Source organism: Anticarsia gemmatalis, chromosome 17 (assembly GCF_050436995.1).
Source record: "Anticarsia gemmatalis isolate Benzon Research Colony breed Stoneville strain chromosome 17, ilAntGemm2 primary, whole genome shotgun sequence".
Lineage (NCBI taxonomy): Eukaryota > Metazoa > Arthropoda > Insecta > Lepidoptera > Erebidae > Anticarsia > Anticarsia gemmatalis.
The window spans coordinates 9,028,303-9,054,789 of record NC_134761.1 but is presented as its reverse complement, the minus strand read 5'-3'; the positions used below and the strand labels follow the sequence as shown (position 1 = coordinate 9,054,789).

The following is a 26,487-nucleotide window of genomic DNA, read 5'->3' as shown; positions in this document are numbered from 1 at the left end:
GCATTTAAATGATGCGAATATATGAATTACTACATTAAACATAGATTGGGACGGGACGGTGGTTCTGTGCACGGTAACTGCAAAAATGTGAATACTGTTTTTACGCGGAGCAAATATTTGTAATATGTAGTCTGTCTATTTGTGTACTTTGCTTTGAGTTTTGCAGTTTGTATGTATCTACCTGTTACCGAAACATGAATTTTATGCTGTCAATAGGGACCCTCAATAGGCTTGCTAATATTTTCTGCACTTTATATAAGAAGGTATTGCCATCATCGCCTCAAACACAATAAGGTTTATCATCCCTACTTTAGACTAGCAAAGTGTAAGTGACAGTAATCTAAGTAAATTGTTTGCTCTCCAATTGTTTATTTAATCGTAAATCTAGATGTTGTTTAAAACAAAACTGCTCTGTTATTTCTTTCATAACTGTTATTTAGTTAGGGTGAGAGTTTGTGAAAGTTGTTATAAGAAATTATTATGATAATACAAGTTACGGCACAGATTAATACATCATAGTGCCTCTGAGAGCTTTTGGGCGTTTTGTAAATTAATTATTGAGATAAGTAGGTAATTAAATAGTCCGGGATGGCTTTTCTTGATGATAATATTATTTACCAAAAACATAGATATGTACCTACCTATCAGATACTGTTTCTTTTATTTTGTGGGTTGAATTTTTCGACTAACACTACAATATTGTTATTCGTATGCAAACTATAAATAGTAAACGTTACACCAATCTTAATAAAGATAAGTACGCTCATCAATTTCTCTATACCATTTAGAATTTATGTATAACAACGTAAGCATTTACTAAATTAATGAATTCAATAAAAATCCTTTCCCTTTATCACTGCACATTGATGATTTAATACTCTTTCAATTCGATTTGATCAAAACACTTTTTTGACTTTTCTCTAAAAAATAAGTAGTAGCCGAATCTACATTTTGGGCCTAAAATAGTGTTCAATGTTCGCGACACTGAGTGCTAAAATAAATTTTCGTGAACGTCCCATTCATATCGTTTGCGAAACCAAATACTTATCGTTGAGATAAACATCAGTTGCAGGCGTTGCTAACGCGCTTAATACAAAACTTTATATCAATATTATATGTTATCTGACCCTTCGGTCTAACCCTTCGTAATCTTTGCTAAGACCTTCGTTTATCCAAAGACTAATAGCTTCGCAAAACCATTTTGTAGTTGAGAACTCATTAACCTGTGTCCTGAATGTAAATGTTTACTTTAGCTTTTGATCCTAATATGATCAGTCCGAAATTGAGTTTGTTTCTTTGTTCCGATTTAGTTAACGGTTTTATAGGATTAGCAACACATGTAGGTAGAAAACTAGGTAAAAATCCTATTAACGAAGGAAAAGGAAAATAGTCGTTATTGTCGGTATATTTTTCACACGAGTGAAGCTAAGTTTCAATTATTGTTAAACTCAGTTACGTGGAATTTATGAAATAATCTCGTTGGTTATTCGATACCTCAAATTGTTGGATAATATAATAATTAATTAATATTCAAAACAAACAGGAAGTATCTGATTCACAAGTGTTCCGAATAAATTTGCTTCGAGTTTTATTGAAAATCCGATTACGCTTCTACTTGTTATTAAATTAAGAAACACTTTTGTTATATATTTTTCCAGTTCTTTTTAATATTAACCTCGGTTTCTATGAATTTGCGACATGTTTAATTAAAAATATTACGTTAATGTTAAATTATTTGTTTGGAGGTCATAACGTTACAACGTACGCGTGTGTTGTTAACTTGTTGAAATTCCTTTTGAAACTCAGTAAGTTGCCGTTATATTATCCAAATTCGAAATGTTTGTCTTCTCATTCCTTCAACGAAATTTATCTCGTGAACTTATACTATTTACGAGGTTAGATTTACAAATATTTGCCGTATTCAATTAAAATTCACAGTAATTTGTAGAATAATTTGTAGAATTGGGATGCGTGCCAATCTCGATTAAATCCACCGATTAGTTGGCGTATTCAGAGCCATTATTGTGATTAAACATTCTAATGATTTGTCTCGAGGGAAACCTAAGGTTAAGGGCAGGGCCATCTTGTTGACTAATGGAAGTAGTTAAGAGCTCGCGGAGGCGATCTGTCGGCACTCGAGGACAATCAGACACGCCTCAAGGATTTAAGATTCCGGATTCCGTAATCCTTTGATCTTCCAAATCCTTTCAATTTAACCCTGACCTTTTGTTTTAGCTTTTTTGTTTAAATTCGTTTTTAATTGTGAGGATGTTTCATTTGTTGGCCCATCGCGTCCAGATTAGATATCTGCTCGCAATTGTTCGGGTTTATTTACATCGCGCGTTTTCAATTCGGTATTGTTTCGTGGGCGAGGCCATTTGGGAGCAATTAAGTTATTGCTGTATCAGTGGGATTATATTTTGGAGGGGTCTGAAAAGGTGGATTTATTTTATTGCTTTTGCAGATATGACAGTATAGGTAATACGTTTTGCAGCAGACGTTTGTCGTTGTCTGTTGATAAAAATAACTGACGAACTATTTTATTTATAGACCTTTGTGTAATCAACAAAATCCGACAGAAATGTTTCGCGATAAATCCGTCTCCAATTCAATCGAACACACAGTAATGTATTTGATCCGTGCACTACCCACATCGCCACCATACCCTTTGGTCAAGGGTACAAACAAATCAGCGAGAGAGCTGAACTTGGCATTGACGCGACAGAAATTGGATTGAAATGTAATGACCCAGGCAAGACCGTTTAGATACCTTCACTAGATATTTCACACTTCGATTTACGCTTGAATGTTTCCAATGGGATTTTTATTACGATTGTAGTGGTTTGTTGTCTTTTATTTCTGAAACCTTTTTGTTATTGAGAGTGATTTACTTCTTTACTTTGGTTTAGAGAACGATATATTTTTTAATCTTTTCAATCTTGATATCTTGAATGAAAATGAATTTATCTAGGTTTTATGGACAACAAATTGTATTGCGCTGAAAACAGTGTCACATAAATAACTCAGTATTTTAGCACAGTATACAGTCTCAATATATACGACAATTTGCACTAAGAGTTACATGGTATCAAGCTAAGATACGTACTTGCTACCAAAAATCCCTTGTAATATTCACAATTTCCCTCTTCTATAGCTGCCGTGGTATGTACCAGTATTATTAAACTGGCAAACACTGGTTCTATTGTTCAACATTTAATATCGTATCCGTCGAAGCCTGCGGTTGTGTGTACCATACCTTTTTTTTTTTTTTTTTTTTTTTCTTTATTAAGGGCTTTGTCGCTTTGCGATAATGTCGCCCTATCGAAACAAAACAATCAATTACAAAATATCATTCACCTTATGCTACTATTTCTTTAAGCCTAGTTGAGCTAATTTGTAAAGTGCCCTGGCTTTATCCGAAAGTGGATAAGCCAAGACACTATTACACAAGCCAATATCATAAAGTCTTGATGCACCAAACATAGACCTTCTCATATCTTCGTTCCGCACGCATTCCATCAAAACATGTTGTATATCTTCTACAATCCCACATTCTATACAATTAGGTGACACAGTTTTCTTCATGAGATATCCAAATTTATTCGATGGAATGTGTCCGGAACGGAGTCTTAACGCAGTTACTAAATCAACTCTATTTAATACATTTTGATCTATCCATATATATTTCGGTAGCTGTGGCTGAATAGTTTTATACCATATTCCCTTATCTATAGATTTCCTGTCAAAATACTCGGCCCAATTTTCAAGACATTGTGATTTGATGAGTTTCAAGTGATCTGTGTGCAGGGGTGTTACTGCGAATGGGATACCGTCGATCATGGCCTGCTTTGCCAAAATGTCTACCCTTTCATTACCTGGTATTTGAATATGAGAGGGAATCCATTGTATAATCACATTTTTGGAGTTTATGGCAAGTTCACGAATTGAATCTATTATTTTGTAGGCTATCGGTGTACCTCGCACAGGCGAGGTGCAGCGAGCCAAATGTTGCAGCGAACTTTTGGAATCCGTTAAAATGACGAATTTATCAAAATTTATAGAATCAATATAGGAGATGGCTTCTGCTATTGCTATTAATTCTATGTGCATAATTGAAATATCTGACTCAATCTTGAACTTGACAGATGTTTCGGATTGCGAATCAAAAAAAGCCGCACCGCTCTGATTGCCGTTCTTAGATCCATCTGTATAAATTTTATAATATTCCGAATAGTGATCGTTTAAATATTTTGTACATAATTGTTGGATATGATCAATGTTATAATAACGTTTTGATTTATCTAGCTCATTGACAGTGTGTTTAATAGAAGAGTGCAAGTTATATCTACTCATCCAAGTACTTAAGGAATACATGTCAAGTATATTGACTGCATGTATAGAAAGCATTTTAAGAGATTCATATACTATAATTAATAACGGTTTTTTCTTAACTCTCCAGTATCGAGTGTAACAAGACATACTATTTAGTACACGAATTGTTTCATTCTCCTTAAAAGATAGACATTTTAGACAAAACTTACCAGCAAGAAATGATCGACGTATATGCAAAGGAGGTACACCTAACTCACTCTCCATCACGTGAATAGGAGTGCTTCTGATGAACCCACCAATTATTCTTAAAGCTTGGTTTTGAATGCGATCTAATTTTGAAATATTACATTTGTAACTACAGTCATATAAAAATGATGCATAATCTAACCTACTACGTATAAGTGAAATATACAAACGACGTAGATGTTTTTGATGAACACCCCACCCCGGTCCTGACAATACTTTAAGGATATTTATAAATTTTAATACTTTTTTGCTGGTCTCTTCAATATGCTTCTTCCATCTAAGCGACTGATCCAGCCACAGCCCCAAATATTTAACATTGTATATGTTACTGTAAAAGCCCGGACTGTGGTAAATCCTGAGATTTTCCGGTAAAACCTAAGATTTACCAACTCTCAATGGTAAAAGTACGAACAATTCTTTTATTTCGAACTTTTACCCCTATTCACTTGGTAAATCTTAGAATATACCTCAAGGGCAGGTAAATGTAGGTAATATAAAGTAAGTTAATAGTTATAAAGAAGGAGTTTTCGGCACACCGACATGGGTAGGTTAGGTTAGAAGGCTGAGGTGGGAGCGAGCGAAGCGAAGCTCCCACCTCAGCCTTCGTGGTTATTTTTTTTTAAACCACCCAGAAGGAGGAGCCCCGCGAAGCGGGGCTCCGGCGACATCTTCAAAATCTCATTATAACTATGTTACAGCATATAATTACATTCCTAGCAATATCATTATATTACGGCTCAAACACATTATAATATGACTTTATCAACTTTTACCGTGTCATTATGCAAATCCTAAGATTTGCCAATTAAATGGTGGTAAAAGTTCGAAATAAAAGAACGTTCGGACTTTTACCATTGAGAGTTGGTAAATCTTAGGTTTTACCGGAAAATCTTAGGATTTACCACAGTTCGGGCTTTTACAGTAACATATACAACTGGTAACGCACAATCATTAACTTCAAGAACAATCGGATTATTATACTTTCCCTTCTTGAATATACAAACTTTAGATTTAGTTGGCGAGATTTCCAACCCTAAATCTCTCACTAATTCATTAAACTCATTTAATGCACATTGCAGTTGTACCTTGATAGTATTGATATTTGGACCTGATATGAACATTACGAAATCATCTGCATATTGCGATATCTCGGCGTATAATATTATAGTTTTGCAAATTTTATGTGTGGCGACATTAAAAAGTAACGGAGACAACGGGTCTCCCTGAGCCAGACCTATTCCCGTAGACCTAGAATATTCCCAATTATCAACTATTATTTTTAAATATCGTTCTTTCAGGAAACTCCAAAGGTAACGACAGATTTTTTGGCCTACTTTTAAATTATCTAAAATATCTAAAAGAGTACGTACATCAACATTATTGTACGCATTATTGATATCAATAAAACATCCCACTGTTGTATAGTTTTTAGCAAATCCTAACTGAATTTTAGAAACAATAGTACTAAGGTTATCTAAACAAGATCGAGATTTACGAAATCCGACCATTCTGTCTGAAAAACAGTTATTGCTTTCCAAGTGCCAATCGAGCCTTTTACTTAAAATAAGATGGAATATTTTACACAGGCAAGATATTAGGGATATAGGTCGTAAAGACGATACAAGTTCAGGATCGATTCCTGGCTTGGGAATAGGGATCACTCGAATATTCCTCCACTGACGGGGTACGAAGCTCAGATTAAAGAATGTATTGTACAACTTAACCAACATTATTTTACCTATTGTTGGGAGATGTTTAATCATCGAGTATGATATCTCATCACATCCCGGAGCTGTGTCTTTGGATTTGATGCTGTTTTCTAATTCATCGATTGTGATCTCTACTTCCATGCCAGTATTGCTGTATTGTATAATCGGCTCGGGAGGGGAGACGAAATCAGGTGTCAAGTCTTTCAGTAACTTTTTAGCTCTTTCTGGAACTATTACTGCCCTATTTACCTTATAGCCTTTTACCCACCTCATGTAACGCCACATAGTACTAGCACAAGTAATTTCGTCGACAGAAGAACAAAATTGTTGCCACGATTGACATTTAGCTTGACGAATTAATTTTTGGGATTCCCTAATTTTATCTTTCAATACGTCGTGATTTTCTGGTGTCGGGTTGCGCCTAAATCTTTTTAGAGCTAAACGCCGTTCTGCCACACACTTCGACAGACTTGGAGACCAATAAGGTTTCGATTTAAATTTGTTATTTATAGATTGAGGAATAACGGTGTACGGAATATGAGCTTCAGCGGCCGTTTGTAGCGTATTTTCAAAAAAATCATAGAATAATTGTGGGTCCTCCGGTACTATACAGCTAGATAGGTATGTTTCTATCATGGATGAATATTCTGCCCAATTACTTTTTTTAAAGTTTCTCTTTCGGGTAACTTGGTGACTCGTAGTTAAGTTTGTAGACAGTTTAATAATTAAATGATCACTGCCGAGAGATTCATTAGTAACCTTCCATGTGTAATCTAAAGCTAAGTCAGTCGATACAAAAGAAATATCCGGCGCTGATTGTTGGAGGACTCCATTAACCAGTTTTATACGAGTAAAGCTACCATCATTTAGCGTTACAAAGTTATGATCTACTGAACTGTCAAATAATTGGGACCCCCTGAGATCTGTTTTATAGGACCAGTTACTGTGGTGGGCATTAAAGTCTCCGAGCAATAAGGTTTTATGTTGCGCTATACTAAAAATATCATCCCAGTCTGTCTGTAGCGTACGCACATTTGAAGGGCAATAGATGGATATAATGTTCTCAATATTTGCACAGTTAAATATTTTGACATGTAGTATCTGTATGCCAGGGTAAGAATTGTGTCTTCTACATACCTGTGCTTTTATTGAGTTGTGTGTCAATATAGCTATACCCCCATAGCTGTCATCTCGGTCCTCTCTGAAAATGTTGTAACCACTCATACTAAAACTACTATCAGGGTCTAACCACGTCTCACTTAGAACCGCAATATGCATTTTATCTTGAGTTAATACTTGCTCTAATAGTAACGACTTAGGTCTAACACTCTGTGCATTCCACTGTAAAATATTTAAGTGTAAATTAGTGTTGTTATAGTCCGCGAATTAAATTATAAAACGAAAACCCTTCCGGCATATTGTTCATCATAGTAGATATTAACCATTCTATTGTAATTTTCACACTATCAATAATTTTAATTTCAAGTGTTTTTTCTGACAATACTATATCTTTTAATCTCCGCAATAAGCGCATAAACGTTACGTTTTCGCCTCCATTTTCTTTGGTTTTACTATTACGCCTTTTTCGGGATTCAATCTCCTCCGACCTTGCTTCTATACACGTACTAGATGCTGAACTATCAGAATACCAATCCATATCGTCTGCTTTTGTATGTTTTTTCTTAGATTTCTTTACATATGAACTTTTCTTTGAATCTTGTTGGTTGAGATGCAAGTTTTTTGTTGAAGTTTTAGGCTCCATACGGTGGCAATCATCCTTTGTTACGACAGTCTCGTTCGGTTCGTTCAACACTGTAGCTGTGTGCTGTCTGGTATTAGACTCCGCCTCTTCTGACAAAACTGGAACTTGTTGCGTTTTATTATGATTGGACAATGTGTAATTATTACTTTCAGCGTTGTGTGATGGTGATGGTGGTACATATAATAACAAAGCCTTTTTATAGGTACAGTTAAATTCGCACATTAACTCTCGGATCTTCTTTTCTTTCAAAAATATGGGGCAAGTTTTGTCAAAAGCCATATGGTTATTCAAGCAATTACTACATTTATATATGGTTGTTTCACAATTTTGATGATTGCCTCCACATTTAACACATATAATCTTTTTGTAGGGACACATTTTCATAGCATGGCCGTATTTCCAACAGCGGGAGCATTGCGTCACGGGAAAAGTGTATTTCTCCACTTTTATACGCATACCATATATAGTCACATATGAAGGTAGCAAAGCGCCTTTAAAACATAAACGAATTGATTCACTAGCGATCCATCCGTTCATATTTTTTTCATTCCCGGTATTGTCCTCTTTGTTTTTACGGTTTAATCTTATAGCGGATAATATTTCTGAGTTACATGACACATTGTCTAAGAACTCCTCAATCGTGATTTCTAGTTCGATGTCCTTGATAACGCCGTATGATACCCCGACTTCCATAGTTTTTAAACACTTCCATCCCATGTCAATAAAAGTAGTGCACGTCATAAATTTTTGGGCACATGATTCACGATCAAATTGTATTATTATTTTAAATGGATTTATATATTTAACTCGTGTTATACCGGATATATTATTAGACTTAAATAATTTTGCCAACGAAAACTGTTTAGGAAACTTTTGTTTACTATTGACACATATCTCAATATCATCTATTGGGCTATAATGCCGTTCCTGGTTATCATTAGAAGTACTCCGCGCCAGTCTCTTTTCATGTCTCGACACGGCGGTCCAACTCCCAGATGAATCATCTTCTCTGCCCCTTTTGTATCCAACTACATCATTGTCTTCTGTTTGTATAGTTTCCATCTCCAATTGTGTTAGGTCATCTGAATCTCCTTGGTTTGAACTGCGGCATGAATAAGTTGCATTTACTGCATTATTAGTTGGGTCATTCATCATACACGTAAACAATCGCCGGTCGGCGACGACCGCGCCGACGCAGCTGCACTGATAGCAAACCGGTTTAGCGCTAATGCACACGACTAGTTGCTTCGACACGTATATTGACACTGTGTACCATACCTTGATATTGGCAGTAACGTATACAGACATACAACAGTTGGTTTCGGTTAGTAGATAAACGATGTGGCGGAGGGACGGGCTGGGACAAATTCAAGGTGTATTCCTGACTTTGATGGAATGCTTTGTGATGGAACTCACTGAGAGTTTACATAGGCCTGCTATATAATGAAATGTATATTGAGTATGTTAGATTTGGCTGGGTTGTTTGTTGTTGTTTGAAATATTTGTTTTCGTTTAATATGTTTACGTTATGAAGTATATAGCTTATTAAAATATTTTAATATTTATTTCTAGATAACTTCTAATCATAATTCTAAATAAAAACTAAAATTAAAATATATTCATTAAATATTCACAACATATACCTACAAAAAGGAGTGCGTCACGCTTCGAATATAAAGTTATTTTTTGGTTTATATAAATCGCTTCAAATAAATAAAAAAAGCCTCTAAAGATACATCTCCTTATAAGATGATGAATAATGTAACAGTTTATATGACTTGTACTATATGTTTAGAACACACACGGATTGATGTATCAAATTGCATCTAGCCAAAGAAATTGTAGTGGTCTCCTCTTATTATAGCAAATAGTAAATAGAAATAAGTAACGAACTATACCATCTCTATGTCATAATAATATCATAATAATAAAGCTTGACATTACTGACCGGCACTTTCTCCAATGTATAATTCTCAACCCTTTGACGGGGCAGATGAAAGCAAAACCGTGTAATTCTACCACGTTTGAATAGAATGGACGATAATGAGACACGCTAACTGCCATGGACTGGACACTGACTTAGCCTTTATACCACTCATTTGTGTGGTATTATGACATTTTTGTTACGGGAAATATGTTATATTATATGACCCTTTCATTGCAATTCATTATATAGACTTGTTGACTGATTAGAACAGGTTATTTGTGTAGAGAAGGTGTGGTTGAGAATTATATTTATTACATCTCGTTAGGCAATAACACCCATATTAAACCTTTTCCTTGGTTTGACAGAAAGCCAGAACCTTACTGATGAATTCAAAATAAAAATATCACTCTGTACCTCGAACGAACATGGCCAATTGACCAAATCATGAACGTATGCAACATAACGCAATGTTAAAATAGTTAAAGTTGAATTGAAAACATCCTACTTTTTTGGAAGTTGGTTAAGAAGTACGCATTACATCCGAATCAAATTTAAATGGCTCCACATTGGAAGCACGACTTTTTAAACCTCCTTTTTTCAAGTCAGTTTACAAAACAAACAATTCTATAAAGACAGTGACACTCTTACATTGAAGGAAAGGTAGTCGAAGAATCTACGAAAAATCCTATAACGAACAGTAAAAGACGAAGGTCTGACAAAAGTCTATTGCGTTCCTAACTTTCACTCACACACTCTTTGAGGACAATACAGCTATTCCATTAAAGCCCACGTGTCATTGACTCTATATACAGCAGAGATAAATAAAACGAGACCATAAAAATACGGGTAATTTAATTACAATTGTAGTTATGTATTTAAATTGTACATTGTGACTTTTATGTGTAGTTTTATGCATATTTTATGGTTATTTAGAATTATGAGTATAATGTTTTGGGTAAAATCATATAGAGCCATTGACACGAAGAGTAAATACACTGTTTTTAAATTTTTATAGGCGACCGGTCTATTTATTGAATTTGCTAGAAATAATAAATATATTTTGTTGTTTTGTTGCAATATTTATTTTATTGTAGTACCTCTATATCTTTGTTTTTTGTTATCCAAACAAATGATGCCAATATTTTACAAATCATTCACCCACGCTTCTGCAGATTTCCTATCGATTCGTATCTGTTGATAGTCAATCACTTGGAATATTGAGCGGATATTGCATAATCACTGCATTTAGCCGGAAAATTGGCATCTGTATTGTCGAACCGTGGCAGACCTGTCTTTACGGGTGTATAGTTATTTCTTACTACCTACTTACCTAGTTATATCGGAGAGAAGTTCATATTTTGGATTTAAAGAATAATATCTAACTACTTTATGTGTCAATTAATTTATTATTGTTAACTGGCGAGTCGCCCCAGCTTCGCACGGGTTAACCTTAACAAATTATATGTACCTTCCTTGATAATTATATAAGTTTCATATATTATAAATTCGTTCCGTAGATTTGGTATTTGTCAAGATTATTTAATATTCTAAAAGCAGCGGAGAGCAAACTTTTTTATGACTCAAATGAATATAAGTGTTAATTTGGGGCGCGGGTACTAAAACATTTGTTTACGCTCACATGTGTGAAATTTTGTAAAATTATATGCATGGACACGAACTTATCAATTATAATGGTTAATTAATGTAAAATTACACAAAAAAATAATGTTATTTAACCATGAAAAACCTTAAAGATATAATCTTAAAATTATTATAAATTATATTATTATTATTTATAATGTGACCACATCGTATTTTAGAGGTAGTTTGTGCATCACATATCAAAGTTAGATAGGTGAACTTTGTTTATAAAATAATCCCTGAATGGATAAAGCGAATGGCTGTAAATTCACATACACCCTCAGTATTGTGTATTCACTCGCAATATTAATTATAATTAATTTCTCTAGAGCCCGCTCTTCACCTAATGTACATGTTTCATTATTCAAATGGCGTGTTTTCGTTGCAGCCATAATAAGTGCTTGAAATTCTAAATAAACGCAAGTTTGTACAGTATAAAGCATAAAATCTGAGAGTGAATTGTTTCGTACACAATCGTAGCAACGTCGAGTGTTCTCAATTTTATAGCGTTATTCACCGACGTAGTTAGTAGAGTATTAGAGTTTGATTTAAGATGTATTGTTGTGGTTTTATTGCGTTTTCTTAATGGTGTGCAAACAATACGAGATTAATATATTGAAACAGTAATTAAGGGTCAATACTTCGTAGGTTTCAATTCAGCAATTTAATTGATATACAGAATGCACCGATCTATCTAACATTGCAGGAATATTATAGTGTATACCGTGAATATATATGCGTATGAAGTATAAAACTGCGTAAAGAATCCTTCAGCAAAAAGAAAAATGTATTGTTAGTACCTTAAAATTTTTGGTTTCGGTTTAATAGGTACGCAGCAAAATTTAGCAAATACTAAAGTGTCTTATTCCCCGAAGGAACCTGCGAACCGAAGTCAATAGTAATTAAATATCGCTTATAAAGTTCACCTCCATACGTTTCATTATTAACGATACCTTTCTCAAACTTTACTCAAGATTACGTTCATAAAATATTCAAGAGAAATGCCGAACCCACTTTATGTTAATTAATTCTTAAAGATTGCGGCCTAATTGCTTTGGCGTACGTGTGTAAGACTGTTCGGCGCAATCAAGGCTTTATTCAGTCTAGATTCAACTTGAGAATGTTTACTTAAGAGAGAGCTAAAAGAGTTTCAAACTTAGATTTATTTACAATTTTACACGCACCTTTTGAGAATTATATTATTTATATCCCAATTACGTTTAAAAATGAGTATGAACATTAAAAGACGAATGAAAAAAGAAACGTTGTTTGAGTATAATATCATTATTTATTAATAGCGAAAAGTCTCATTATATAATTAGGACATTTGGTTATTAAAATCTTGACCTTTTCTTTTCAAGGGACGTTTTAATCTTAGCGTGTAGGTGTATTAGTAGTTTATTAATAAGTAATTTATATTTTTTGTGATAGCCACCATCGGAGGGAGAGCTGGCAGCACCTGCAAGCGTGGTCAGTCGCATGCATCGACTTAGAAACCTGCGCAAGGGCAGCCGGGTAAGGTTTAAGGTTGTTGTTCAATTGATGTTTGATAGCTACATTTTTTTCTTTTTCCATTTGTTTATTTCTATGATTTTTTATAATTAAAAAATAATACATAAATACCACAAGATACCAGCTTTGACTTGCTAAAAAATAACTTTCCAATTGATATTTTCAACGACTTCCATATTGTACGCTACTTAATACCGCTGCTTGTAAAACAGCTGAGACATATTAATTGCAAAGGGACGCGAGGACATCGACGCTTGCTTACATGCACATTCTTTTCGTCAATAGACGATGCTAAAGAATTTTGTCTTAAGGTATTTTCGGCCACGAAGCGCCTCACTGAGTCTGTTTTCGTCTTTATCTTTATAATGTTTTAACGAAGTTCTTAATTTAGCAGAAAGTTTAATTATCTCAGCCACAGACGCTGTTCAACGACAAAGGCAAGTACCCGACGCTGACCCGCATGTCGTACTGCCAGTGTCGGCTTCCACGTGTCTTCACCAGCGTCTTTGAGAGATTCGGCTGGTCACACGTCGCGTTGCTGCTTGACAAGTCTGACCTCTTCTCACTTACTGTTGGTAAGTTTGACTTAATAACTACATGTATGCGGAGAAGAAGAATGATTTTAGGTATTGATTTTGTTATGTGTAAAATTTTAGTACATATACATTATACATATAACAGTCTATTTTAATTATCAGGCGTATAATATTTTACTACGATAGCTGCTAGTACTAATTAAACTAGCGGCCCGTTCGGCTTACCTCAGTTTAAACAGTTATTTTACAAAAAAGCCTTTACAACTTTCCACATTTCATCCTCTTTAATCATCCTATCTGTTAAAAAAACCGCATCCGTTGCGTAGTTTTGGAGATATTAGTATACATACATACAGATAGACATAGAAACAGGCTTTGCTTTTGTAATAAAAATAAAAGTAAACGAAGTATTGTAATTTATTCACATTTCGAAAAGTCATAACATCGTTATATCTTACTACAGATGATTACCTTTTTTACAAAGATTGTATTAACCGTCAGAATCGAAATGAAAGCTAATCACATACAAAATGTACGGATTACACGGAACGTGAATTATGTCGACAACATGTAATATTGCGACGCCATTCGGTTCCAATTGTGGCTCATTAGTGATGAACAAGGCAACTGTATTTCTTAAAAGGTCAGAGGTGTATCATACCACCTTTAGGCACCTTTGACATGTTATGTAAGTTTTCGTGAAGCCAGAGGAACGAGAATGCTTCTACTTATAGGAACTCACTAGTTGAAATGTAACACTATTAATTTATGATAAGAAAATATAGTTAATTTGAATGATGATTATTTCAAATACGTTCTTAAACTTTCTAGATAATATTTTTATGTACGCATTTAAAGAGCATAGAGCAAACATAAAATCGTGATTTTTTTTCAATGAACTTGCATTCTCAAGCTCTAGAAAACTCTTCATACGTATTTAGAACCAGAAAATAAAATAATATGAATCATGCAGTTCATCAACAATTTTAACAAAAGCATTCTCTTGCTGTTGTACAACATATTCGTCGAACAATTTGCCATATAATTTGCGGTATTTTCAAAAGTATTTAAAAAAATTTAACAGTTATTTTTGCGCGCAGGTAAAAGTTTGGAGTGGGGTCTCCGTAAAGAGGGAGTGCTAAAGGCAGTAAGGGAACTGGATGGCAATGAACGCGAGTCCTGTGAAGCATTGCTGAAAGACGTCAGCATGTATGCTAGAGGTAAGGAAATTTATCGGAGGAGAGATTTTTCGATATGTTTTTCCTATGGCTTAATTCAGTTTACAACTTCACTTTTACGCTTAACTACTGTATACATATATTTTCGGGTGTCTTAGTTATGACTACATATGTTCTGATTTTATTATCGACATTTGAAATGATGACAATATCTCTGACATTGTGCTTATTTGTATACTGCACTATTACTACTTATTCAAAAAGTTTATATAAAAAACGTTGGCATACTAAAAAAAAATATCTAATTTTGAATCGCGTAGTAATAAATAGTAGTGATTTAGCAAAAGTCCAAGCGCTATAAATTGTATTGCGGGAAACTAAGAAAACATCGCCGAAATGCTTATTTATTCCGACTGCTAAAAGGTTACGCCTATCTCAGTAACCTCTATCTTGCAATGACATCTGAAGTTATTAATGACTTGGGCAATTAAGCGCATATCTATATTTATATCAATATAACAGAGGTCATTTAAATTCGGCCCAGTCAATGACACGCTGCCGCTGGAGGGATTATTGGACTTATTACGGGTTGCTTAGACCCACTCGGTGTGCCGCACAATACTGCCATATAATCTGTATTTATTGTAAATCTCAGTACTTTAGATGAGAATTGCGGTCAGAAGTGGCTCAGAACACAATGGATTTAATTTACAATAATATTGTCATTGTTTTTGGCATGCTATTCACGGTCTAAACTAGTCAAAAATGTATGTTTTGCACTGAATAATTGTTGACTAAATGGGTAAGTAGCTAAATGCCTGCAATGTGAGGTATTTGCATGTGAAAATTTCAAGAATTTAGGTTAGTTAACCCTTCGTATGTTTCAAGATAAGATAGTTTCCAACAAACTATTCTAGTTCCTTTAACACCAAAGATTATTTATATTGTATTTTGCACAAAAAATGATTCAGTGCAAACTCCCGTGTTGTTATCGAGTCCAGGGACAAACCACAGGTATACCGAAGGTTTATAGTATTACAATATCACAATAACAGGCAATCACACGTGGAACAAACAGAATCCAATACACAATGTATCTGCGCAACATTTGATATTATTTCAAAACAAGCTTCTTGTTTGTTTGTTTAAGGTAATTAAACATCGCTCCCGAACTAAAATCAATACCAGTGTAATTACGGTACACGTATTTCTAATGTGTACGGGACATTTCAAAATTGTATTTGGGAATTTATTCGAGCATTTTTCTCGAAACTTTTTGAAACACGTGCGCAAAATGGCTGACTCACGCGGCGGGTAGCATTTCTTTTCTATTACTTTTCGTTTTAGCTTACTGGTGAACTCTAGGAATATTTTCAAATACACCATTCAAATACGTTTCAAGACTAGAAACTTGAACTAAAATGAACGTTTGATGCAATATCCTTACATAGTTTTATTGGTGCAGTTCCTATCTAAAAATAAAATCAGCAAGAGTGATTGAATTCAATGTAGTATAGTAGACCAGTTAGTATCCACAAGTTTGCACTATGCGAGCAAAAATAATGAGAGCGTACGTTTCCGACACTCTTTTATTGGAAAGTGCGATCCTCCATTTGCGAGTAATTGGAAAACTGACAGTTATTGCCCTTTATATTATTCTTTCTACTTCCTTTTGCTTTCCCGGCCATTTAATCGGTGTATTTTTAGTACGGCGGTCTCATACATTTATTCTGTGAAATCAGTTTATATTGACATGTGGTGAATATTGTTTCTAGAATTTTATTAGCCTTACCTAAATCTATTTCTATGGACAGATGTAGGTGACCACTTAATATGAGGATCAGAACATTTGTGTAGTAAAGTTTGTAGTTTTATGCATCATGAGTCTCGCGACACGACTTTCGTATCGTAAGCTTACTAACTCAGTTAAATACATATATTCTTGTTTAGTGGTGATCCTGAGCGTCCGAGGCTCCTTGGTGCGAGAGTTCCTGCTTGCAGCTCACACCCTCGGCATGACGCATGGCGATTGGGCCTTCCTCGATGTCGAGATATTTCAGGTATGGCCTTAAACCTTCCATTGTTTCGAATATATTTCGGATATTTAATGTTTAATGCTTGGGTAATGGAAGTTATTTGAAGTAGATACTAAGGTATGTTTTTCCTTTTTCATCCCACTCTGCGTATGTTAAGAAAAATAAGAAACATTCAGTGTTGATATGAAATATTAAACGCTCATAAGGATAAAATTGAAGTACTCATTTTGTTACGAGATTTCATTCTTAGAATTTAATTCTGAGATTATATAAAAATATATTCAACAAGCATATCGTGCTAATATAAAAATATAACAAAATTTCCTCAACCATCTAAGAGACTTTTCTGCATAGAGGTAGACGGTACAAGATTTTTCATTCTCATGTATCGGCACGCACAATCTAACTTTATAATAATGATTTTTATATAAACACTAGAGTTTTTAACTGCAAGTGCTTCACGACCTTTTTGAAAGCAAAAACATGTAGTTACTAAATATAAAATGTTGTAGATTAAATTGATGCGTACTTATATGAAAAGTTATAGGGAGTTAAAAGGCTCTTAAAGGGAGAACCAATTGATATTTATTGAAGAAAATTGTATAATTTCAATGTCAAAAGCATTATCTTTATACCATGGCTAAGTATAAGGTGAGTACTGAGTAGTTAGAATATTTTGCTAGAAGCAAACCGCACACTGTAGCCTATGCTACGCTGTGCTGCCTGCTGTTGCGGTCTGCAGTTGCATTTTGTGGTTAGAGCTTGCAATCAAGTCGAATTTGTGATATTTTCTAGGATTCAAATCATATTGAACTTGTGATGTTAAAATCGGCGACTGTTAACTCCTAGTCACGGGGCAAAGTGCATTAAGTAGTTAAAGACAACACAATCTGGGCAACTAAACTAAGTTATACCATTAGACGCGTCCTTCAAGGAAGTTAAAGTCTCAGTTTAGTAGACATTCAGCTCACATCGCAGTAATATATTCCGTATAGTCCGGCAGCACATTAATTCCAGCGCGCGTCCCTTCAATCATGTTAGTATCGTCTGATTCCACACACGGCCTGACCTTTACTTGCAAGACGCCCTGACCTCCAACTTCCAATTGATTAGAACGTATTATGTTGCACGTGGAAGTATGGTAACTTGTTTACTAGGTTTCGTATGATTATTTGTTATACACTTGTCATCCTTTTAGTGAAATAGATTCGCAGTTATTTCGGAATGGTCGAATACATTTAGAGACATTGTAGTAGGAAACTAGTTTAATGGTTTAGACGAAACCAAACGCGTTGCTTGGAATGGTTTCAACATGTTAAAATAAATTTTACCAATATACCTACGTTTTTTTGGCATATCCAATTTACCTCCGTTCATTAATCATCAATCCATTCGTATTCTAGGAAATAAAACGGTTTTAAAGTTAAATTTTACCTGATTTACTGGCCTCACATTGCTCGATTTTTTATATTTTCTCAGAACCGATTTTATCTGAAATACAGACGTGAAAAGTCCACATCGTTTTTCATTTTTATTTCTGGGTCTCATCGTAATTTTCACAGGAAGTTCGCATAAACATATAGATTATACCACATTCATGTATTTACATATATCTGAAAGCACCAAATGTTGATTTAGTGTTCCCATAAACAAATGTACAGATTTTATTTCCTACTTATTTTTTCTGTCAAACAATATACGTAGTGATGTAATAAGCAGAGTCGGTGCATGGCTCACACAATATTAGGTAGAGGTGGATGGTTCAACCACCTGCCGCCAAAACGACATGTACGGAAGGTAATGAAGCGACGTTCACACAGAATTCACGCGTAAAGAAAGACAACATGCCTGAAAACGTGCTGTTTCATATTAGGTCGGGGCAAAAGTCTTTTCGCATTATAGTATGTATGAACTTGTAATAAAATCTCTTTGGCTTCGAGAATCACAAATGAGTACACGGTTCATTAGGTTTCTTTCAGTGAGCTCGTAAGGTACCCAAATATCGAGCTTTTTTGTGTAGAGAAAAGATTTTATTACAAGTTCATACATACTAAAATGTGAAAAGACCATTTCCCCGACCTAATATAATATCGTACTTTGTTGAAATCATGATAAAGAAAGGAATCTTTCTTCATTTTTATTCGTTTGTTAAACATCAATTTTAGATATTTGCTCACAGCTATGTATATGTGTTTTAGTACTTTTCTTTTGTATAACAGTATACAATGTATGTCCGCTTTTAATTAATGTGGAAGTCTAGGCGTGTAAATATCGAAAATTAATACATACCGTAAAACGGGGTGAATAGAATTCGCGGGGTGAATAGAAAAAAAATCAGGAAAGTTTTCAAGCCCAATGTTTGAGTACTCCTCGTTTAAGAATTTTGTTCAAATTTGAAATGATTACACGTCAATATTACTTCTCTGCGGTGCCATAATTGTTTAAATGTTTAAATTGATATTTATACCCAAAAAAATGCTTCAAAGTCAACCGTCCTCGAATGCCTTAATGGTCCATACATTTTTTTCAAAACTTTGGATTTAAAGTGGAATTTCTTTTCTAATGAGTTGTTTGGAGTGTTTATCTCTTTTGGTGTATATTTATCTATAAAGATACAATATTGTTAACTGAAAAAACGTTTTAAAACACAATTTTTCCATTCACCCCTTTGGTCGTTTCGATTCACCCCTATCGCTGGGTGAATAGAAATTGACCATTTTTTTAATGAAATATCGTAAAACTATGCATATTTTTGGACAAATATGGTTTTAACTCTTTCTTCATGGCGCCGGACATGATATAAAACAACCTGACAATAAAAATAACAAGTTATTCGCTACAAATTTTTAGGACAAAGTTGAAAATTGTTTCTATTCACCCCGTTTTACGGTACGATACTTTTGATCTCGAATAACAGAAGCTATTTAATCTAATACACGATAAATCTTTGCTTTATTACGCTATACTGGACCAAGCATTAGATCTTAATATTGCATACTATTTGGTCGTTAATACGCATTTTTATCGAACTCGTTATGTCAGTAAAGGTCGAAGAGAAAGACAAAATAAGAGATTTCCTAGTTTAATGCTCAGAAAGAGAAATATAATGTTCATGAGTTCTTGCATTATTAATTAGTTTTTTACCTTTATTATGCTTATATGGCAACCATAAAACTAGGACACATTTTAGAAGGTGTCAAAATGATGTTTTGAAGACATCATTGCTTCTAATCGCCGTAGATATCATTGATTTAAAAAGTATTATAGTAAGAAAACTGTTTCGGACACATAACAGAAAAAAAATCATCTTTACCTTATTTCTACACATTCCTACATACTGAGTTGCTGTACGTATCACAATAATTTATTAATTGGCCACGACCTTGAAACTGAATGTCAGACATCAAATTACTGCTGCACGAGTATTCAATTAAGTTCTGATACTGGTTTCATGTAGCGTTATTTTTATAGTTCATATTCCGCAGTTGAAACAATATAGAGCAGTATACAAATTGTATTAACCCACACGACCACGCCTGACTGGGTTTTTAATAGAACTGTTTTATTCAGAGTGTAGGTTTTGAAAACACATACAGTGACTTGATTTCTAATGTATTTCACACGGAAATGGTGTTAAAAAACTTTAAACCAAGAAAATTTAAGACGTAAAGGAAAATGTTTTCTTCCGCTAAACCAAGCAGCAATTAAAATTTTAAATGAAACATGCAATAAGCATTAAAATTTTGAGTTGTAAACTCCAAACCTACGCATTGTACGCGGAATGAAAAGGGACTGGTTGTGACAGTTGTCCGTTTCGGTTTGTAAAATAACGAAATAGTCATCTTCAATTTCGAGTTAATATTTCCTTTCGTCCAGGGTGGCTACTGGGGTGAGACTGGATGGGCGGCGGATGATGAACGAGACACGGCAGCGAGGGCTGCGTATGAAGCCTTACTCCGAGTGTCTCTGAAACTACCTACAGGAGACAGGTTCGACGAGTTCGCTGATACTGTTCGATTGAGGGCCAAGCAGCACTATAACTATACTTTCTCTGATGGAGAAGAGGTGAGTTCTAAAAATAAAAACGGCGCAGATTGCACTCGCCGACTGACTCCTGCCTGCGACCACGGCGAGTGCAACCAGCGCCAACGTTAGGCACTTAAAGGTAAAATGAGTGTTCGCTTTAATTCCCGTATTCTATTATACATTTAACATGCAACGCGGGAGTTTAAAAATTATGATTATAGTCTTCTAACCAAAACAGACATACATACATATATAATGTCACGCCTATTTCCTATAGAGATAGGCAGAGAACACCATTTGGTACGATCCTTACGAACTTCCGTTGCTTTATTTACATCCATATCTAACCAAAATTTGCTATTTAATTAACTAGATAAACCACTTCTAATGCAACTTGCCTTGATTTGCATTTGAATTGAACGTTTCTAAATTCAGAGTAAACAAATCATCTCATTTCGGTAATAAAACCAGCATTTGGTTGTCAACTTAAATCAGAGATTGACCTCTGATTTAGCATTGAGTTAGAAATGTCCCACATGTTTCCAACAGGACAACAACTACAATAGTTCAGAAAGTAATATATGACACATCAAACTATTTATGGATGCGCCGCATGTCACGAACAACAAACAAATACCGACCGAAGGATGAAGTAGTATAGTTTCCAAGTGATGTTTCCGACTGTTATCCTTTCTGTACAAAAAGTTTAAAGCTTAGTTTCCACTTGTTTTGGTAAAAGAGACGTGCACAAAACATGAAGGATAATAAAACATAATAACACCGAAAGAAATACAAAAAGTGCCAACCAAATACTTTTGACCTATTTGTTCGTTTAATAAGTTTATGGGGTCACTTCTTATGGATAAGTCTACGATATCGTAAAGTAAATAATCAATACTATGTACAAGTGCTGAAACCAGCAGTAAATAAGTAAAAACTTTGTTTTAATATATAATAGCATACGGGAATTAACGCAAACACGCATTTTACCTTGGAATGCCTAACTTTGATTTATTAATTTGCAATTTTATGACACTACATTGACAAAACTCGATAGCTTAAACTAGTTAAGAATTTATAATAGTACAATATTCGTTATGTAATATGCATTTGACCTTTATAAAATTGAAAATCCAACCGATACTGAAGTTCAAGATGCTTTAGTAACGTAGTAGAGCAAAATATCAGAAATCGGTAAACTTATGCAAGCGTCAGCTAAACTGTGTTGGTGGTTCAACTACACTTGCTCTGTCCAAGCGTTGAGGCGTGGGCGTGATTGCTTACCAAAACTAAACGTATAAATATTTACAGCCAGTGCACAGCACGTTTAAAACAAACATGTAGTTAAATTGCGTTTGTGTTTGAAAACATAATATAAGATCAATTATGGCGAATAAGCATAGTGAAATGTATTTAGCAACAAATTACCACACTCATTAATACATTGCTAGGTATATTTGTAACATACATACGTAATATCACGTATTTTTACCATACGGGTAGGCAGGGACCAAAGAACGCCACTTGGTACAATCCTTACAAACTTCCCTTGCCTCACATCCATACATCTTGTCATGCAGAACAGCCGGAATATTTTTTAACAGTTTTTAAAGGTAGTTGAATGCTTTTCCCATATGGGTAGACAGAGACCAAAGAACGCCACTTGGTACTATTTTTACATACTTCCTTGCTTCATTTACATGACCGCCGGTATATTTTTTAAGGTAAATTATACTTCTACGTTTAAATGCTAAGCACGTAGCAGGTAAGGGTTGCTGTTATCTAAAACAATATTCACAATAGGTAATCAAAGAAACAAACGTGTTTTGTTTCTATTTGTTCCTGAATGTCGCCTGACCTTTAAAGTTCACTTTATTGCCTAAGGCTTGTATTTCCATAAACTCTAAGCTAGGTGGAATGAATATATATCGAGATAACAGTCGACGAAGGAATTCGTGCAAAAATAACGCTTACGCGGAATAAAAATAATGCCTACATCAGCATTATTTATTACAGTAGCAAAGTATTTTATTACAAATTCGATATTTGCGGAAATATTTTTTCTTTTTGTGAATGAAATCAGTGCAGTTACGTAAAATTAAACAAGATAGTTAGTACACTAATAACAGCCCACAAGATACTTTATTAACTTTTGTCTTCAAGCTGTCAAAACAAACATAGCCAGGAACCCGACTTCTTTTTTATTAGATTCAGTTGCCGTGCGAATTTTACAGAACTACAGAGTCGTTTCCTTGTTAGTTGAGGCCTTCACATTGTTTTTATTCCAAGAAATTGTATATGAGACAAAGTAGGTTGTTATTAAGATTTATAATACTAATTCAAATTTATTTATTTTACTCGTAGACAATGTTATACTTAAGATATGTATTTAATTGTTGATATCTTTATAAAAACAATTAAATACAATTAAACATAAAGTTAAGCCTGTTGATAAGTTCTGAGAAATTCAATTAAAATAATATCGTAATCTGTTCGATATAAATATATCGGCATTCGCATATTAATGGAGGTCATCCTTTAATAAAGAAAAGACTGACATGATCGACATTAATGTGTATCTTTTTCAATGATAATAAGGAAGGTTTTAATTAACAGGTGAATTTCTTCATTGGTGCTTTCTACGATGGTGTCTACTTATTGGGTATGGCGCTGAACGAGACCCTGACCGAAGGTGGAGACATCAGGGACGGCAGGAATATTACCAGTCGCATGTGGGGACGAGACTTTCATGGTAAGAATTGACGTTTAGAACAATTTTTCTTGAGAATTTTTTTTTTTCGCTAAAGGCTCATTTTCATAGTTCCTATAGAGTTAAGACACAAATAAGTGATTCTTAGCACGTGAAATCCGTCTTATTTAAAATTTTTTGCTTAAGTTCAACGTAAAGTACTGGAAATACGAAGGCTTTTTGTATAGCAACTGTTCTATAATTGTACTTGAGTTGAATGAATTGCCTTCAATTTTCTAAAAACAATTATTATTTTCTTTAACTTCTAAGTACATATTAAATATAAATTTTCAAGTACAAGAGTTATTCTTGAGTGTTTATTCTCAAAAGGTAGCAATTACGTGTTATTGTTTATACTGTTATATTGTTATTATATTATGTGTAAAGGTTCTTAAAATAAGTTCGTATTGAAAGCTCCGTAATTTGAAACAATAGGTATGAAACAAGCTTTGGTTATGTAAATACGAATGGTAAATAATTGTTAATACTACATAATGTTTCTTTTGATTTATGAAAACAGGCTTGCTTGAGTATTATTGACTTCCAGACTTTCTTTGATTAAGAAAAATGTAGGGAATAGTAAGGATCAATTATATTTAATGATTGTAAGAAAAGAAAGTATAGTAAAGAATTTATAACCCAGGTAATTTGGGTCGTGGAGGTCCGACAGACATTTGCTCCAGTTTTATACTGGGTTGGTATTCAGCTGCATCCAGTGAGACTGGAAGCTGACTCCAGCATAGTTGGAAAAAAGGCTAGGCTGACAATGATTGGCACAGATCACGGAAACGTTTAATATTATGGCATTTACAAAGACCTAAAGACTTTTGCCGTGTATTTGTAGGAATCGGAATATCAGCTCGAAATAGGTATATTACTTTAAATGAAAACCATACAAAATCATTTGCACAAAGGTACTTGCAACACAATATTGTGGTTAAGGTCACCATTGACCACATCAATTGCTGATTTCTCTGAAAACCAACCACCGTTGGATATGCTTTATATTGTTACGTACGTTTCTATGAAGTCTGTGATTCTAGTTATAATAAACAGATTATAGTAGTGGTTTTTTCTACATTTATCATTTTGTGTGCGTTAGTTAGAGGCTCAAAGTTGTTTTAACTAAAGATTGGTGAAAAAGAGCAAAATGGAAATAAACGAGGTCTGGTGCTTGTTCATCGCAAAGATAGTTGAAACATACATAGTAACGTGTATCTATAGTTGGACAGACTATATTTTAATACCTAAGTGTAAAAATTCATACGACCTTATCCTCTTTTTCATTTCCCCGCTAATCTTTTTCTCATCCCGGCTTTATTAAGATTGTTATCTAGAGTAAAAGATTAGTGGAACCCATTTGTATCTCTGTAACGATCCTAGATAAGCCGGCAAAAAGGAAAGTTGCTCAGACACCTTTTAAGATTAGTGTACTTCCTAATTAGTTCGCTATTCTTTATTACATATAAGTATCTATTTGACTTTATTTTGTGGAATCAAACTTGAAGACTAGATAACGTCGGTACATAGTAACGTCAGAACATAAGACATTTTTCAGTATTGGAGTACCTTTTGTTCTCAAGTTCCCGCTTATAATAGACTCGGCATATCGAAGTGTTAAATATAGTAATGTATACAGGACTAATATAATTCTTTGTGGCAGGTATAACAGGCCATGTGCGTATCGACGCTGTTGGCGACAGGGATGCTGACTACGCGATTTTAGATCTTGATCCTGTCACCGGCAAGTTTGAGGTAAGCCATGTGGAATAACCAGGTCAATTGAATTCTTTGAGACTTGAACTATATTCCTTCACCCTTAAAAGGAACCTGTGTGTACAAAGAATAAATTAAGTAATTAGTAAGATACCATGTGTAAAATATAATAATAAAAATACACATGAAATAATCTTATATTTTAGGTTATTCGTTATGTAGACTTTCTTTGTGGTCGTAAAGCAATTAATAACCAGACAATTAAACGTAAACCACAGAACAACACACAACAATGCCTTAAGTCGGAACAATTCAAAGGGCAAATGTCCTCGAGAAGCGGGCTTATAAGGAATTGTTGGCGGAGGAAAAAGATTTCGTTTGTAAAAGTGACGTAATCCGACTTTATTCCTGTTTTCTGCTCAGTCAGACTTAGTACAGGCTGAACCTTAATTTACGAACTTGCACTTCAGATTACGTCTGGTTCGCTGGTTTGAAAAGACTCACTAGAAACGGATTGCCTTTTACTTATACATTTTTTTTTTCTTTTTTCTAGTAGGAGTAGTTGTTTTAGCAGTGGTCCGTTCCTTGTATCAATAATGTTGAATTAAAAAATCTAAAGATTAGTTGAATATTTTGGCAGCTTTTTATATTGAATCTGCTATACGTTTTGTAATCGCATTTGTAAAGGCTTTCTTGTTTAGTAATTAATATGTAGTTAATATATTTATGAGATACCTAAATGCATAGTTAATTTTGAATCGGGTCACATGCTTTTATTTTATCCACCGTATTTATTCAATACTATTTTATGTCTTTGCTTACTGCGTGAAACATTTATTTAGTTTCTATTACCCATAAAATCTGTCCGAATTCTCCTTCGAAGATCGTGTACCTACTTAATAATGTAAAATACCGGTCCTACATACAAAATCAATCAGAATTACGAATTCACTGTTATATTTCTTTTCGTTTGTTTCTTACACATTGACCACGGTAAAAACATATCTTTCTCAAAATAAACGGGAATATAAAAATATCTGGAAATATTTTTCAAAGTACCGCATTGATATATAGGCGTTTTGCGTCCGACGTGCGAATACTATAATGTTTATGATTT

At 34.2% G+C, this 26,487-nt stretch overlaps 1 protein-coding gene across 1 annotated transcript in view; it reads left to right on the top strand.

The window, feature by feature from the left end:
* LOC142980200 (atrial natriuretic peptide receptor 1) overlaps positions 1-26,487 on the top strand; it is a 53,093-nt gene that overhangs the window by 9,858 nt on the left and 16,748 nt on the right. The window contains 7 exon segments of the mRNA XM_076125535.1: positions 13,049-13,132; positions 13,548-13,704; positions 14,766-14,885; positions 16,794-16,903; positions 20,756-20,944; positions 23,522-23,657; positions 25,318-25,409. Coding sequence (XP_075981650.1) covers positions 13,049-13,132; positions 13,548-13,704; positions 14,766-14,885; positions 16,794-16,903; positions 20,756-20,944; positions 23,522-23,657; positions 25,318-25,409 — 888 coding nt within the window.